The 16266-nt window shown below is 41.4% G+C and overlaps 1 protein-coding gene across 1 annotated transcript in view; it reads right to left on the bottom strand.

The window, feature by feature from the left end:
- The window catches only part of CFAP47 (cilia and flagella associated protein 47), a gene marked incomplete at both ends in the record, with an annotated part of 517322 nt that overhangs the window by 298831 nt on the left and 202225 nt on the right, over window positions 1-16266 (bottom strand). The window contains 2 exons of the mRNA XM_080652339.1: window positions 2018-2350; window positions 3562-3643. Coding sequence (XP_080508465.1) covers window positions 2018-2350; window positions 3562-3643 — 415 coding nt within the window. The remainder of the gene's footprint in view (window positions 1-2017; window positions 2351-3561; window positions 3644-16266) is intronic.

Below are 16266 nucleotides of genomic sequence, written 5' to 3'. Positions count from 1 at the left end.
CAACAATGCGATACCATCTCACACCTGTCAGAATGGCTATCATCAACAAATCAACAAACGACAAGTGTTGGCGAGGATGCGGAGAAAAAGGAACCCTCGTGCACTGCTGGTGGGAATGCAGACTGGTGCAGCCACTGTGGAGAACAGTATGGAGTTTCCTCAAAAAACTGAAAATGGAACTCCCATTTGACCCAGTAATCCCACTCCTAGGAATATATCCTAAGAAACCAGAAACACCAATCAGAAAGGATATATGCACCCCTATGTTCATAGCAGCACAATTTACAATAACTAAGATTTGGAAACAGCCTAGGTGCCCATCAGCAGATGACTGGATCAGAAAACTATGGTACATCTACACAATGGAATACTATGCTGCCGTAAAAAAGAAGGAATTACTACCATTTGTAGGCACTTGGATGGAATTAGAGAACATTATGCTAAGTGAAATAAGTCAGTCAATGAAAGAAAAATACCACATGATCCCACTCATTTGGGGATAATGAAAAACATTATAAACTGATGAACAAAAAGATAGTTACAGAGGCAGTAAAACATCAAACAGACTGTCAAATTACAGTGGTAAGGTTAGGGAGAGGTGGGGGAAATAAGAGATCAACTGAAGGACTTATATGCATGTATATAAGACTAACCAACGGATGCAAAACATTGGGGGGTGAGGGCATGTATGGGAGTGGGGTGGGGGGGGGGCAATGGTAAGATATGTACACATATAATACCTTAATAAAAATTTGAAAAAAAAAAAAATAAAAAATAAAAAAAAAAAAAAATAAAATAAAAAAAAAAAAAAAAAAAAAAGAAAAAATAGGATTTCTTCTCTTGACATCCAGAAAGGAAGACAGGGCAGGTTGAGGTGGAAAGAAGAGGAGTAAGTGGGAATATGTAACAGAAGGAACTTTCCAGAAGGTAGGCCTAGGTAACTGGCTGCCATGAAGGTTTTAGACTGCCAGAGAACTGCCTGGGCCCCAGCAGAGAGCAAGGAATAAATAAACTTTTCTTATATCAGATGGTTTTATATAGCCAAAAGCAGATCTTGGAAGGAAGTAGGTATACCTATAAACCCTAGTTTCCTCTTCTCTAAAATGGGGTTTGTTGGTTGTGAAGATTAAACAAGATCACATTTAAAAAGCAATTTGTGAGATATAATGCTATTTAGCTTTTAATTCTGTCCTTTCCTTTGAGTGACTAACTGATGCTTTTATTTAACTTAACTTTTTTGTTTTAACTCCCTGTCCTATAGCTCACCCTATTCATGAGTGAGGATAGAACAGAAGCCTCCATTGGTTTTAGTGAGCAAAATGTATAGTGCCATATTTCCTTGGGACACTAGGAAATGATTCCAGGACTGAAACCAGTGCTGTTTAAGCAATAAAGATACAGTAGTGAAGGCATGATTATACGTTAATTTACTTACACATGCACCTTAGCGTGAAGTTAATTGGAGAATCTCATCAACACCTGATCTTGCCTACAGTTATATGATTCCTAGTGAATGTCTTCACAATAACTTTACAAGAGAATATTATGCATTACGGGTGGAGACCATAATTTTTTATCCACTTTTTAATCCTTAATTTTAATATTGGAAAATGTCTATAGCTACCAATTTTAGAGACTATACTTCTCACCTTCCCTTAAAGCTAGATGCTATCACATGACTAAATTCATCCCAATGGAATGTGAAAGGGAAATGATTCATTTTCCAGAAAATATCCTTAAAAGGAATTTACTTGTCTTCTATTCCTTTATCTGTTCTTCCTTATTCTGAGAAATTCACCCAGGATGAAAGCCCAGTACTGAGGATAGAAGAGACACCCCACTGCCTCTAGACCACTTACTTCTCCACAGTTCCATGAGAAAGACAAATTAAATTATATCATATTTGAGCCACTAGGATTTTAAATCTTTTACAGCAATATTGCCTAAACCTGAACTAATACACTATCTACGTAAATTGAACCAAAACCCCAGCAATGAACAGGAAGAGAAATGATACCTTGTATATCTGAAGGAGTACATCTGTCCATGCCCGTTGACTCCAGGCTTCAAACTCAGTCATATCTATAATAACATATCGCTTTTCCTTAGGTAAAGAGGAACATGCTGGCTTTTCCTTAGGTAAAGAGGAACATGCTGGCTTTTCCTTAGGTAAAGAGGAACATTCTGGCTTTTCCTTAGGTAAAGAGGAACATTCTGGCTTTTCCTTAGGTAAAGAGGAACATTCTGGCTTTTCCTTAGGTAAAGAGGAACATGCTGGCTTTTCCTTAGGTAAAGAGGAACATGCTGGCTTTTCCTTAGGCAAAGAGGAACATGCTAACAAGGATTTAGACTTTAAAAAATAAAAAAAAATCACAACATTAATTAAAATGCAAGGCAAATGTAAGTTCAAAATTTTAACTACTGAGCATATATATTTTTCTTTTAATAAAACCTTTACATGTCCCTTTCATACATTAATCAAGATCTCTTGCCCTAGCTGGCTTTGCTCAATGGATAGAGCATCAGCCTACAGACAGAAGGGTCCCAGTTTTGATTCCAGTCAAGGGCACATGACTGGGTTGCAGGCTCGATCCACAGTAGAGAGCATGCAGGAGGCAGCCAATCAATGATTATCTCTCATCATTGATGTTTCTATCTCTCTCTCTCTGCCTCTCCCTTCCTCTCTGAAATCAATAAAAATACATTTTTTTAAAAAAAGATCTTTTCTAATTCCCCTTGCACCCGTGATAGAAACAATCAACACAGGTAACTTTCTGGAACTCATAGCCCTTTATTGAGGTCATAGATTTACTAGTATTCATTCAGTGGAGCTCATTCTTCGTGGAGCAAGACACGACCCCAGGAAAAACACCTCGTCTAGATCTAGGGCAAAAATAGCAGAATGAAATGCAAAGTTATTCTGAATTCAGAACCCCTAGGAGCCACACTCTTTAAATTAAGCCACAGAGACTCAGAAGAGTGGCAAAGAAAAGGCCCCTGGCTCTACTACTAATGTCATGTGGTGACTATAGTAACAGTACCACAACTAGAGTTGCCTCAAAGCCTGAAGACATCTCAGAACAATACACCTTCTCAATAGTTTTCCATAAAATGAATTGCATAATTCAAAAAAAACTATGCATATCTTATTTAAATTCACCCTATCCTCCTGTAAAATTGAAAAAGGGAAGTGACAAGTGGTGGAGAAGTTAAACCAGTATTTTTCTTGGAAGATATATAATCTAAAAATTCATTTTAAGAAAAAATTTACATAAACACATTCCATTCTTCATTTTTAAAACCCTTAAAAGAAGCAATTATTTATAGATTTAAGAAAACCATGTGATCATTTATGCCAAGGCTCTACAGAGATTTTTAGACAAATACTATATATATATATATATATACACATACATCTAGTATATGTCACCCACAGAGGCATAATCCTTAGGATATTTCATAAATAAAAATTCAAGGATTCTAAAATGAAACTTTTAAGCAATACCAAAAGCAGTAAATTCAATATCTGAGCAGTTGTTCCAAGAAATTATATTTACTTACTCTCATTTCAACCCACTTCTTGTAATCTTCTGGTTCAAACAGAAATTCTGGCTGTATATAAGAAACATATGCTCCTCGATCTCTAAAATTAAAAAAGAAAAATCCAAATTATTATAGTATAAAATTCACGATTTGTATATCACTTGCATTTCAACTTTGATTAAATCATTTCAATGTCATATAGTTTGTTTATTAAATTTTAATTTTTAACAATTATGTAATTAATTTAAAAATTTTCCCTTAACAATAAAATGTGTATATGATGTTTCCTTTACAGAGCTGATTAATGAGAAAGATCTTACAAAGTGCCTTTAATCATTCACGTCAATCCTTATATGTTAATGGGATAGAGAGAGTCCTGATTTAGCCCCTATTATCAAAGCAGTAACCAATTAAAAAAATCACATTTTATTTACATTGAAATAAACTATACAAAGTTGACTTTCTTCACCAAAAATAACAGCAACTATTTTCTATACTAGAGGCCTAGTGCATGAAAATTCATGCACTGGAGGGGGGTCCCTCAACCCGGCCTGCCCACTCTCACAGCCCGGGAGCCCTCAGGGGCAGGAGGTGACCTGGCAATCAGGGGAAGGTGATGCCCCATCACACCTCTGCTGCTGCCACTGCCAGCAGCACAAGCCTCAGCCGGCCCTGGTTACTTTAGCCTCAGGTGGCCCTGGGTGGCTGGGCAGCCGCCATCCGAGGCTTGCCTGTGCCTCAGGCCGGCCCTGGGTGGCTGAGGGGCTGAGGAGACTGGAAGGGCTGAGGGGACTTGGTGCCACCATCTTGTGGCTTTGGGCACCGCCATCTTTGAGGGCGGGACAGTCAATTAGCATATTCCCTCCTTATTGGCTGTGGCGCCGCCATCTTTTGCGATGGCGTTAGGGTCAATTAGCATATTCCCTCTTTATTGATAGGATTATTCCTAGATAACCACTAACTGGTAAACACATTTTTGTAGGCTTTCCAGATTTTTCTTATAAATCATAGTGAGGCAGTAGATATAGTCATGGAAAAAGACATAACATTATAAAATTTTAAAATGTTTACTTTTTGGTTACCATTGGAAAATTAAGGTTTCTAAGAGTTAAAAATTCTAATTAAATGGAAAATTTGTATGGTTTTGGTAATAGAAGGCATGGGACATAGAGATGAATTTTGAAGAAAAAGAAAGTGAATTCTAAAGCTAGTTATTTTGATAACCGGAATGGTGAGCCGAGGTGTTTTTCCTGGGGTCGTGTCTTGCGAGGCTGAATAATGAGCTCCACAGACCAGAAGATTTAAGTAAAAGTGTGGAAAATTTATTACAAGCAGATTCAGACTCCCCGCAAGGGGTGGGGCCCAAAGAATGGGTTGCCAGCAAAGCAAGTCGATCTAGGAGTATATATGTGCTACAAGCCTGCTCCATATCTATCTGTGTCACCACCTGATTGATTCCCTCATTGTTTTTGCCCAGCAATGGACCTGAACTTACTCTGTTTCTATGTGTACGTACACCTTGCTTATTGTAGGCCCTCCCTTGGTTTCCCATGCTCCCACTCTGTATCCAAAAACATTTTATTTTTTTCAGCAGGGTTGGTTTCTGTTATCAGGCTGGCTCAAACTGCCATATCTGGTCCTGTCCTTTTTCCACCTGCCTTTGTTTCCCACTGGACCCCTGCCCTTCTGCCTACGTTTCAAGCTAACTTCTCTCAATTTATGAAAGTTGTAAAAAGGTGAGAGGATTAACTTGAAACGCAGGTAGATAGGGTAAGGGAGCAGGGGTCCAGTGGAAAACAAAGGCAGGTGGAAAATGGACAGGGGCAGACACGGCAGTTTGAGCCAGCCTAATCACAGGAACCAACCAAGCAGAAATAATAAAATGTTTCTGGACTCAAAGAGGGAGGCATGGGGAAACAATGGAGGAGCTGCAACAATAAGGTGTACTGACACATAGAAATAGAGAAAGTTCAGCACAGGAACAGAGAAAGAACACATAGAAACAGGGAAAGTTCAGGTCCGTTGATGGGCAAGAACAATTGAGGGAATCAATCAGGTGATGACACAGGTAGACATAGAGCAGGCTTGTAGCAAATATATACCCCTGGGCTACAAGGCTTTAAGGTGCAGCCCATTATGGGGTCCCCCTACCCTTGCTGGGAGTCTGGATCTGCTTGTAATAAATTTTCCACACTTTTGCTGAAATCTTCTGGTCTGCGGAGCTCATTCTTTGGCATTGGGAGACACGACCCCGGGAAAACACCTCAGCTCACCGTTCCAGTTATCAAAGGTTTGTGACAGTTGCAGAAAGGTTTGTGAAAGTTATAGAAGGTTTGTAAGGAGAAATTTTAAAAGGAAGTTACATAAATGACACAGGTCAGTAAGCCAGGACAAGCAGAATAGGGAAACTGGGATATAAACAGCAATTTGCAGCCATCTAGCAAATCTAGATGCCAAGCAATCCGCAGCCATCTGGTAAATCCTATGGTCCCTAAACCAAGGACACATAAGAATAAATTATTTGCACTATTCCTCCCCAGCCAGAGGGTAAGTAGCTTAAATCAACCTACTCAGGGAGAGAGACAGCAGAAATCCAATTATGCCATTTGCCAACCATACCCAAGGACAAATGAACTTAAGAGAATAAACCTCATTTTGGTATACTAGACCACAACCCTCCAGACTAATGTCTCTTTCCTTCCACCAGACTATTTGTCATAATTCTTGATGCTCTAGCGTTTTCCCTAATAATACTAAAATTTATAAAACAGTTTGTCTCCACCAAGTTACAAGCCCTACTTGTACTCAGAAAATACCACTCCTAGATACCATCACAACCTCCTTTTGTGCCCAGACCTCATCGTGCCTCTGAAAGAGAGCAAGGATTTTTGGCTTTGAAGAAAAACCTTACCACCTTTCAGCAGGAAGCCGTTATAGAAGAGACCCGACACCCCTTTTGCTCTGAAAGAATTCAGTGCTTAAAATGCTTGAGGAAGAAAATGTTAGACAGACCCTCAGCTTACAGGGGGAAAAAAAACAAACGGCTGGACTATTAGGCATAGTCTCTACCTTTTCCCTGCACTCCATCATGCCCAGCCTGGGGCTCTCACCCTACCGGAGGTTTTCTTATTACTCTCATTCTAGGTTTTACAAGATATGAAAACTGCTTTCAGTTTCTAGCAAACTGCCTCACCCAGTTTTCAGTGGACTGTCTACTGGTTACTCTGACCTCCACTGGACACATATATATCGCACTCCCCCTAATCTGGCCCACTGGCACCATTTTGGGAGTCAGCCCATCAGGTTTCCAGATGATCAAATAAATTTATAATTCTTTACCACTTTTGGCCTGGTGTATTCCTCCTTCAGCAACCCTAACACACATATGCCTGAATATAGAAAACTCCAAATATAACATAATCCATCAATTATTTTTACAAAGAGAACACCCCAAATTTGTGGTCTCCTTTCAGTGTTTAGAAACAGGGAAAGTTCAGGTCCATTGCTGGGCAAGAACAATTGAGGGAATCAATCAGGTGACAACAGGGATAGATATAGCAAACATATGCCCCTGGACTATAAGGCTTAAAGGGGCAGCCCATTATTGAGCTCCCCTCCCCCATGCAGGGAGTCCGAATCTGCTTGTAATAAATGTTCCACACTTTTGCTTAAATATCTGTGTTTTCCTATGGTCTTAGGCTTTACAGCAGCGGTTCTCAACCTGTGGTTGAGAACCGCTAGCAGGGTCGCCTAAGACCATTGGAAAACACAGATATTTACATTACGATTCATAACAGTAGCAAAATTACAGTTATGAAGTAGCAACGAAAATAATTTTATGGTTGGGGGTCATCACAACATGAGGAACTGTATTAAAGGGTCGCGGCATTAGAAAGGTTGAGAACCACTGCCCTAAAGGAAAGTGACCTTGCAATAGCCAATCTACTTTTTGTGGTATAGGGGTGGAAAATGTTTTCCTTCTTTCTTTCTAGGTTCTCTGGTTGGTCTAATAATCAAACTGACACAACACAGATTAACAGAGGAAAAACAAATTAAATATCCATCCATGAGAGCCCATAAAGAAATGAAATTCCAAGGCAGTCAGGTAATTGCGGAAAAGGGGTTAGGGTCTGGGGTTTCAAAAGGGAGACAGACAATTCATAGGAAAATGAGATGAGCAGATATTTGGTCAACAAATGGTTGCCCTGCCATGCAAATAAGCTTTTCTGATATAAAAAGTTATCTGGTAATAGCTTATTCAGGGTGCAGGCTCTCTATCTAAATTCTTTTTTGCAGTTAAGGGAGAAAAAAGTTTTTCCTGAGTCTGCTGAGTCACAACTGCCTTCAACTCAAAATAATCCACATGCCAAAGTGGCACATTTTGGGGTGGCTCATTCTGAGAGAAGTTAGCTTGAAAAGCAGGCAAATAGGGCAGGGGTCCAGCGGGAAACAAAGGCAGGTAGAACATAGGCAGGGACAGACACGGCAGTTTGAGCAAGTCTAATAACAGAAACCAACCATGCTGAAATAAAATGTTTTTGGACACAAAGCTGGAGGCATGGGAAAACAAGGGAGGGCCTGCAATAACAAGGTGCATGAACACAAAGAAACAGAGAAAGTTCAACATAGGAACAGAGTAAGAACACATAGAAACAGGGAAAGTTCAGGTCCATTGCTGGGCAAGAACAATTGAGGGAATCAATCAGGTGACAACAGGGATAGATATAGCAAACATATGCCCCTGGATTATAAGGCTTAAAGGGGCAGCCCATTATTGTGCTCCCCTCCCCCATGCAGGGAGTCTGAATCTGCTTGTAATAAATGTTCCACACTTTTGCTTAAATTTTCTGGTCCACGGAGCTCATTGTTTGCGTTGAGAGCATAACCCCGGGAAAAAAAACACCTTGGCTCACAGTTCCAGTTATCAATTCCACTCTCTGCTACATTGCCTCAGTACAACTTCCTTTTTCATGCTCCCTTCTGCTTATAAAATATTTTGCCTTGTACAGTAGCTCTTTGGAGTCCTTCTCTCTGCTAGAAGGGATGCTGTCTGATTTATAAATTCTGGAACAAAGTCAATTAAGATTTTTAAAATTTACTCAGTTGAATTTTATTCTTTAACAGCATTTTACAGATGCTGTTATGAAGAGAATAGGCCACCCCAAAATATGCTCTTTGGAGAAACCACAGACACAGGAGAAACTCAGAAAATAGAGTAGAAGTTACCCTTTGTAATGAAAATCTCCATTTATAAAGGAAATTTACATTAGAAAAGAAGCTTTACCTGGAAGAGAGCTATTACTAGCAATAACATTTCACCTGAGAGACCTGCCTGGTAGGAGAACTCTTATTTAACAAACACTTCTTCCTCCCCCACTCAGATTCCCTCTCAGCCCCCGCTCCCGCCCCAACTCCAATCCACAATGTTTGAAGCCCTGGACTCCTCGAACTCTTTCCTTAGCTCAGAATCTATACATATAAAGAGGTAATATGCCAATTGCCCTTACGGTGTCCCCATAACAAACAATTTGCGTATTGATGCACGCGCAGCAGGGGGTGGGCGGCTGGAGCCAAGTTCCTGGGGGTCTGAGGAGAATGCCTGACAGGAGCTCGGACTACAAAGAAGGAAGAGAAAGCGGCCACAGGGACCTCTTCCAATCCCCCTGCACAGACACCCTACCCCAGCCCCCGCATCCCCAGGGAGACGGGGAGGCTGACCAGATGGGGAGAAGACCCAGCCTCGGGGGTAGCTGCAGCCCGCACCTCCGACTCCCAATCTCTTCCCCCGCCACCCCCGCCACCCCCGCCAGGGGCGCCCACAACAATAGCATGCTGGCAACCATCCGTCAGCACCCCTGAGGCACCAGGGGCCCATGGCCCACCGCTGCCGGGCCCCATCCACTGGGGCTGGGTACACCTCTCCTCCCTACAACTCCAGACCCAGCTGGAGGCAGGCCTGTGCAGCCCCCCAGGGTCAGACCCTCCCCCCCCCAACAGCAGCAGTGCTGTCTCCACAGCAGAAGCACACTGAACCTCGATGGGGGCATGGCTAAACCCGCCCTCCTAGCCTGCCTGGCTCCGCCCTGGCCCTGCCCCCACCGGGCCCCAGGAGATTGGAGCCCCGCCCTGAGCACATACAGCTGTCAAACAGCCAAGTGCAATTTAAAGAATGGCGCCAAGCAGGGAGGTTTGACAGTTACTCCCCCTTCGGCCTCACCGCCCCCCTAGTACCCCCCTAACTCCCTGCCCTCCCCCCCGCCAGTGCCTCCAGGGACGACCACCGCTACAGGGCTGCTGGCCAGACCCTGCCCCTCTGAGGCCTGTGGAACCCTCTGCAAAGCTTCCATAGCTACAGTCCCAGGAAACAATCATGCCCTCCTCTCCTAATCAGCACCTGCTACCTGTGAAGGTACCAGTGAGCTTAAAAATAACAATCCCTTCCCGTTTAGACATCACTTACTTGATGAAACATTTCTAGGTTTATTAGCTCAGAACCTCCTCATGACAACCCAGTGAGGTAGGCGGAGAAGAGATTACAGTTCCCATGGTATATGCGTATGTATTCAGAAATGAAGCTCAGAGAGGAAAAGTGTCAAGCCCAGTGGTTCCCAAGGTGCAGCACACGCCCCACAAGGGGGCAATTTGATTTTAAGTGGGGGCAATTTGAGAATGAGTTAACAGTGAAATTTTTGCATTTCTTACGGTTCTAGGAGGCCTCATCTACAGCATATCCTACATAATAAAAGGCTAATATACAAATGACTGAATGGTGGAATGACCTGTCACTATGATGTGCACTGACCACCAGGGAGCAGACACTCAATGTAGCAGCTGCCCCTTGGTGGTCAGTGTGCTCCCACAGGGGGAGCGCCGCTCAGCCAGAAGCCGGGCTCACGGCTGGTGAGCACAGCGGAAGTGGTGGGAGCCTCTCCCATCTTGGTGGCAATGCTAAGGATGTCAGACTGACGGCTTTGGCCCATTAAGCCGTCAGTCGGACATCCTCCCAGGGCTCCCAGACTTCGAGAGGGCACAGGCCAGGCTGAGGGACCCGCCCCCCCAACAAGGGCACTAATTTCGTGCACCAGGCCTCTAGTAATATATAAGCTTCAATCTTCTGGCTGCCTTCCAGTCTCACATCTCTATAGGACTACCATATGTATGCACATAATTAAACTGTTTTCTTTTTTTCCTCCTGTTAATGTGTTTTATTTCAGCCAAGAACCTAGAAGGGAAGAGAAAAAATTATTTTTCATCCCCTACAAGAGGCTTGTTTCTTTCTGTTTATCTTATATCTATGTGAAGACCTAACTTCATCAATCCCTAAGATGATATTTACAATTATGTTTTGTCAATATTTAGGCTTGGGGTGGTGGACACACAATACAGTGCACAGATGGTGTGTTGTAAATTGTGTACCTGAAACCTGTATAATTTTGTTGTGCCAATAAATTCAATAAAAAGAAAAAATTTAAAAAATAGTTTATGTCTGGTCAGTAGTATTATAGTGTTAACTTTCATAACTGATTGAATTATACTTTTACATTCTAGGCTTTCTATTTGCATATTTCTTCCAAGTTTACCCTAAGTAGAACAAAATAAAATTAGATGTAATGAGTTATTAAATTCTAAACTTAATCTCCAAAAATTATAGTTTCTCATTAACTGCACAAAATAAATATAATTTCACTTGTACAAAAGTCCTCACCTGCTGTCACTAAATTTAAATGGAGAAGCTAATAACATTTATTATCATTTTATATACTTATTTCCATGCTGAAACATATGCACATATTTTGGATTAATGACCCAATTTTATTAATCCTACTGCCACATTCTGAATGCTGAGAAATTTTATCAGAGACAGCATATCCTCATAGGCATATATTTGCTTATGAAAGAACAATGAATTTGAATGGCTTGGCATTAATGCCAAAATCATTCTTCTATACCTGAATCCTCATACCACAAAATGTCAAAACAGAAACCTCCCATGTGAATGTCAACACTACTGGAGCTGTGACAAAAATAATGCAACAAGAATACCATGATAATCACAAGTACCATAGAGTTTAATGATGCTATCAGAAAACTATTTGATTTTTATATTGCAAAAACAATAAAGACCTAGGATCCAAACCTCTTACTTTTGTTGACAGTTATTATTCCATAAGATTTTAAAAGCACAACTAATTTTTAAAATAAGAATGGCATTACAATTTTTGCCTTATTGAATTAAAGCATTTACTTTATTGAATTAATCAATGGCCAAGGGTATGAAGGTAAAATTAAGAGAAAAGTCATGTGCTTTTGATTTTAAATTTATAAAAATTTAAATAAAGATTTCATTTAACTTATAAATATAAAGACAGTTGATAAAAACTGATTCTCTGATATTCTTTATGTCAGTGGTCAGCAAACTGCAGCTCGCGAGCCACATGTGGCTCGTGAGCCACGGTTTGCTGCTCTGTTGACTAATGAGTTTGCCGACCACTGCCTTAGGGAAAAACACTTAAAAAAACATTTTAATAATGTACTAATGTCTTTAACCTGAAGTCAAAACTTCTGGGTAAGGGTAATGCCTTATGCGGTGGTCAGCAAACGCATTAGCCAACAGAGCAGCAAATCACGGATCGCGAGCCACATGTGGCTTGCAAGCCGCAGTTTGCTGACCACTGCTTTATGTAAACAGACATTTAGGTCTAATAGGATCACAGATTTTTTTAAATATTCTATTTCAATGACAGTGATGCCAAAAGAATCAGTGTTCAGTATGCACTAATGGTTATTGTATTGGAAGAATTAAAGAAAACATTTTAGCCCATGAAAGCCATTAGGAATAATTTATTACACTTCATCATCATCATCACTGTCATCTACTATGCGTCATGTATTACACATTTTATTCTATCTATTCTATTATCAAGATTGAGAATTATGGAGAAACCAAGATGGCGGCATAGGTAAACACCTAAACTGCTGTCTCGCACAACAATTTCAAAACTACAACTAAAAGACAAAACGGACATCATCCAGAACCATAGGAAGGCTGGCTGAGTGGAAATTCTACAACTAGAAGGAAAGAGAAAAGCACACTGAGACTCAGAGGAGCTGCAAGAGGCAGAGGTACTGAGATGCGCGCGTGGAGAGGACTGGCAACTGAGTGCACTGCTGGCTTTCTCAAGTGGGAGGGAGACAAAAGCTCCCGACTGCACTGAACTCCAGTTCCAGGCGAGAATCTGGGGAACCAGACTCATATGGGGTGAAACTGGACTGTCAGGAAAGAGAAAAGCACACTGAGACTCAGAGGAACTGCGGAAGGCAGAGGTACCGAGGCGCGAGGAGAGGGCTGGCAACTGAGTACACGGAGGGCTTTCTCAAGCAGGAGGGAGACAAAAGCTCCCAACTGCACTGAACTCCAGTTCCGGGCGAGACTCTGGGGACCCAGACCCATTCAGGGAGAAACTGGACTGTCTGGAAGTGGGCAGAACTCGAGGGCAGCTTTCTCTCAGAGGTGCTTGCACCAATTACCAAGGGACACTGAGACACAGGGGCCTATTAGGGCAGGGCTGATGGGAAACCAATGCTGTCTGCTCTGCCCTGAGACTCCACCCTATCCAAGCTGAGCACAGAGGCTTTTGCAAGTCTTATCTCATAAGGGTGTCTCCAGCACAGAAGTTTTCCCATCGTAGACATAGCTGATCCTCACAGCCAATTGGCCTGGAGGTCAATTCCTACCAGTGATACCAATAACAATCAAGGCTTAACTACAACAAGACTGTGCACACAGCCCACAAAGGAGTGCACCAAGAGTGTCCACCTCAGGTAACTGGGGAGGCTGAGCCACTGGGCCCTATAGGACACCTAGCACACAAAGCCACTCTATCAACTCAGGGAAGCAGCCAAAATGCGGAGACAAAGAAACAGATAATGAAAGAAATGGAGGAAAACAATCTACTGGATATAGAGTTCAAAACCACGGTTATAAGGTTTTTCAATAATTTTCTAGAAAAGGCCAATGAATTTAGTGAGACCCTCGAGGATATGAAAAAGGACCAACTAGAAATTAAGCATACACTGACTGAAATAAAAAATATTATACAGAGATCTAACAGCACACTAGAGGATTGCAAGAATCAAGTCAAATATTTGAAATACAAAGAAGCAAAAAACACTCAACCGGAAAAGCAAAAAGAAAAAAATAATCCAAAAATATGAAGATAGTGTAAGGAGCCTCTGGGACAACTTCAAATGTACCAACATCAGAATTATGGGGGTGCCAGAAGAAGAGAGAGAGCAAGATACTGAAAACCTATTTGAAGAAATAATGACTGAAAACTTCCCCCACCTGGTGAAAGAAATAGACCTACAAGTCCAGGAAGTGCAGAGAACCCCAAACAAGAGGAATACAAAGAGGACCACACCAAGACATATCATAATTAAAATGCCAAGAGCAAAAGACAAAGAGAGAATATTAAAAGCAGCAAGAGAAAAACAGTTAGTTACCTACAAGGGAGCACCCATATGGCTGCTCAGGTATGACTCAGTGCCAGGCCAGGCCTCAACAGAAACTATGCAGGCCAGAAGGGAGTGGCAAGAAATATTCAAAGTGATGAATAGCAAGAACCTACAACCAAAATTACTCTACCCAGCAAAACTATCATTCAGAATTGAAGGTCAGATAAAGAGCTTCACAGATAAGAAAAAGCTAAAGGAGTTCATCACCACCAAACCAGTATTATATGAAATGCTGAAAGGTATTCTTTAAGAAGAGGAAGAAGAAGAAAAAGATAAAGATAAAAATTATGAACAACAAATACATATCTATCAACAAGTGAATCTAAAAATCAAGTGAACAAAAAATCTGATGAACAGAATAAACTGGTGAATATAATAGAATCAGGGGCATAGAAAGGGAGTGGACTGATAATTCTAGGGGGGAAAGGGGTGTGGGGGTGCAGGAAGAGACTGGACAAAAATCATACACCTATGGATGAGGACAGTGGGGGGGGTAAGGGCAGAGGGTGGGGTTGGAACCAGGTGGAGGGGAGCTATGGGGGAAAAAAGAGGAACAATTGTAATATTCTGAACAATAAAGATTTATTAAATTAAAAAAAGATTCAGAATTATAACCCTCAGTTTTACAGATATTGAAATCGGGGCTTAAACAGGGTAAGTAACTTGTTCAAAGTCACAGGAATATAAAAGAGGTACAATTTAAGACTTCTACCCAATTCAAAAGCCATGCTCTTTTACCTCACTTATCCAGAATTATTTATTTCCTTTGAAATATTTTCATTCTTAGATGCAATCCCATTAAATAAGATAATCATAGTGACCATGCATAAGAATGTACAGTTTTTTTTTGTTGTTGTTCATGTTTTCTTTTAATTGATTTTGAGAGACAGGGAGAAGGAGAGAGAAATATCCATGTGAGAATGAAACATCAATAAGCTGCCTCCTGCACAACTGCTACTGGGGATTGAGCACGCAACCTGGGCATGTGCCATCACTGGGAATGAATCTGGCAACCTTTCAGTAGACAGTAGACAGGACAATGACCCACCAACTGAGCCACTCTGGCAGTATAGTTTTTTGTTGTCTTTTTTTTTTTTAAATCCTCACCAAGGATATGTTTCCTTTGATTTTTAGAAAGAGTGGAATAGTGAAGTAAAGACAGACAGAAATATTGATGTGAGAGAAGCACATCAGTTGGTTGCCTCCTGCAGGAGCCCAGACCAGGGCCTGGCCCAGGAGGCGCCTGCAACTGAGGTACGTGCCCTTGACCAGAATCGAACTGGGGATCCTTTGGTCCACAGGCCGATGCTCTATCCACTGAGCCAAACTGATGAGGAAAATAAGACAGTTGGGGCAGCGGGGGAGGGCGTTGCTAGCAGCCTGACTCTGTATCCCTAATGCACATTCCTGTTAGCCTATAGTCTAGTCACTGCCCCTTCCATAATATTCTGGTCTTGCAAGACCTGTTTACCTAAATACTCCCATTTTACAGAGGCCATAAACCATGAACCATAACACAACCCCCGGAGGGGGTTATCGGTGCTGGCGCCAGGCCAGGCCTTTAGGTGTGGTCTCACAGCCTCCATCCCAACACACGGGGTTTTTTGCAAAGCCTGCGAAAGGTTCAGAAGTCTGATTCTTATTTGGGGGACCAAGAAACCAAAGGGTATAAAGAGAAGGCTCCTCCATATTGGCTTGCTCAGGATTTGGAGAGAAACAGTCTCCCCTGAGTCACTGTACAAGTACATGTGAAACATCTGAAAATAAATGGGTTTTTCCTGTATCTCCAAGTACTCCTGTGTATTTTTCAGTCGCCTGGTAAATTCTATAACAAAATGGGCTAGATTGGCCAGTATAGTTTTTAAAGCTAGAAGAAATAAAGTCACACATGGAATTGAATTTACTTATAAAGGAAAGGGAGCTTTTTTTTCTTAAGTGTATTTTGGTAAATGAAAACATTTTTTAAAAATATCAAAGGAATTAGAAATTAGTAATAAAGAAAGATGCAGAATGCCAGAGGAATGGCAGTGTGAGAGAACCCCTTGTTTCTCCCCCTGAAATTTCAACAAGTTAACCAATTATAATTGAACAAAGAAATCCCTGCTCAACACAGATGCGTACCTGAAACATCTGTGCACTGATAACATCTAAAGGTGGGCAACAAATTCAAGAAGGTTGAAATTACACCAAGCATATTCTCTGACCATT

Source organism: Plecotus auritus, assembly GCF_963455305.1.
Source record: "Plecotus auritus genome assembly, chromosome: X".
Taxonomy (NCBI): domain Eukaryota; kingdom Metazoa; phylum Chordata; class Mammalia; order Chiroptera; family Vespertilionidae; genus Plecotus; species Plecotus auritus.
Note: the sequence above shows the minus strand (reverse complement) of the source record. Positions and strands in the feature narration are given on the sequence as shown.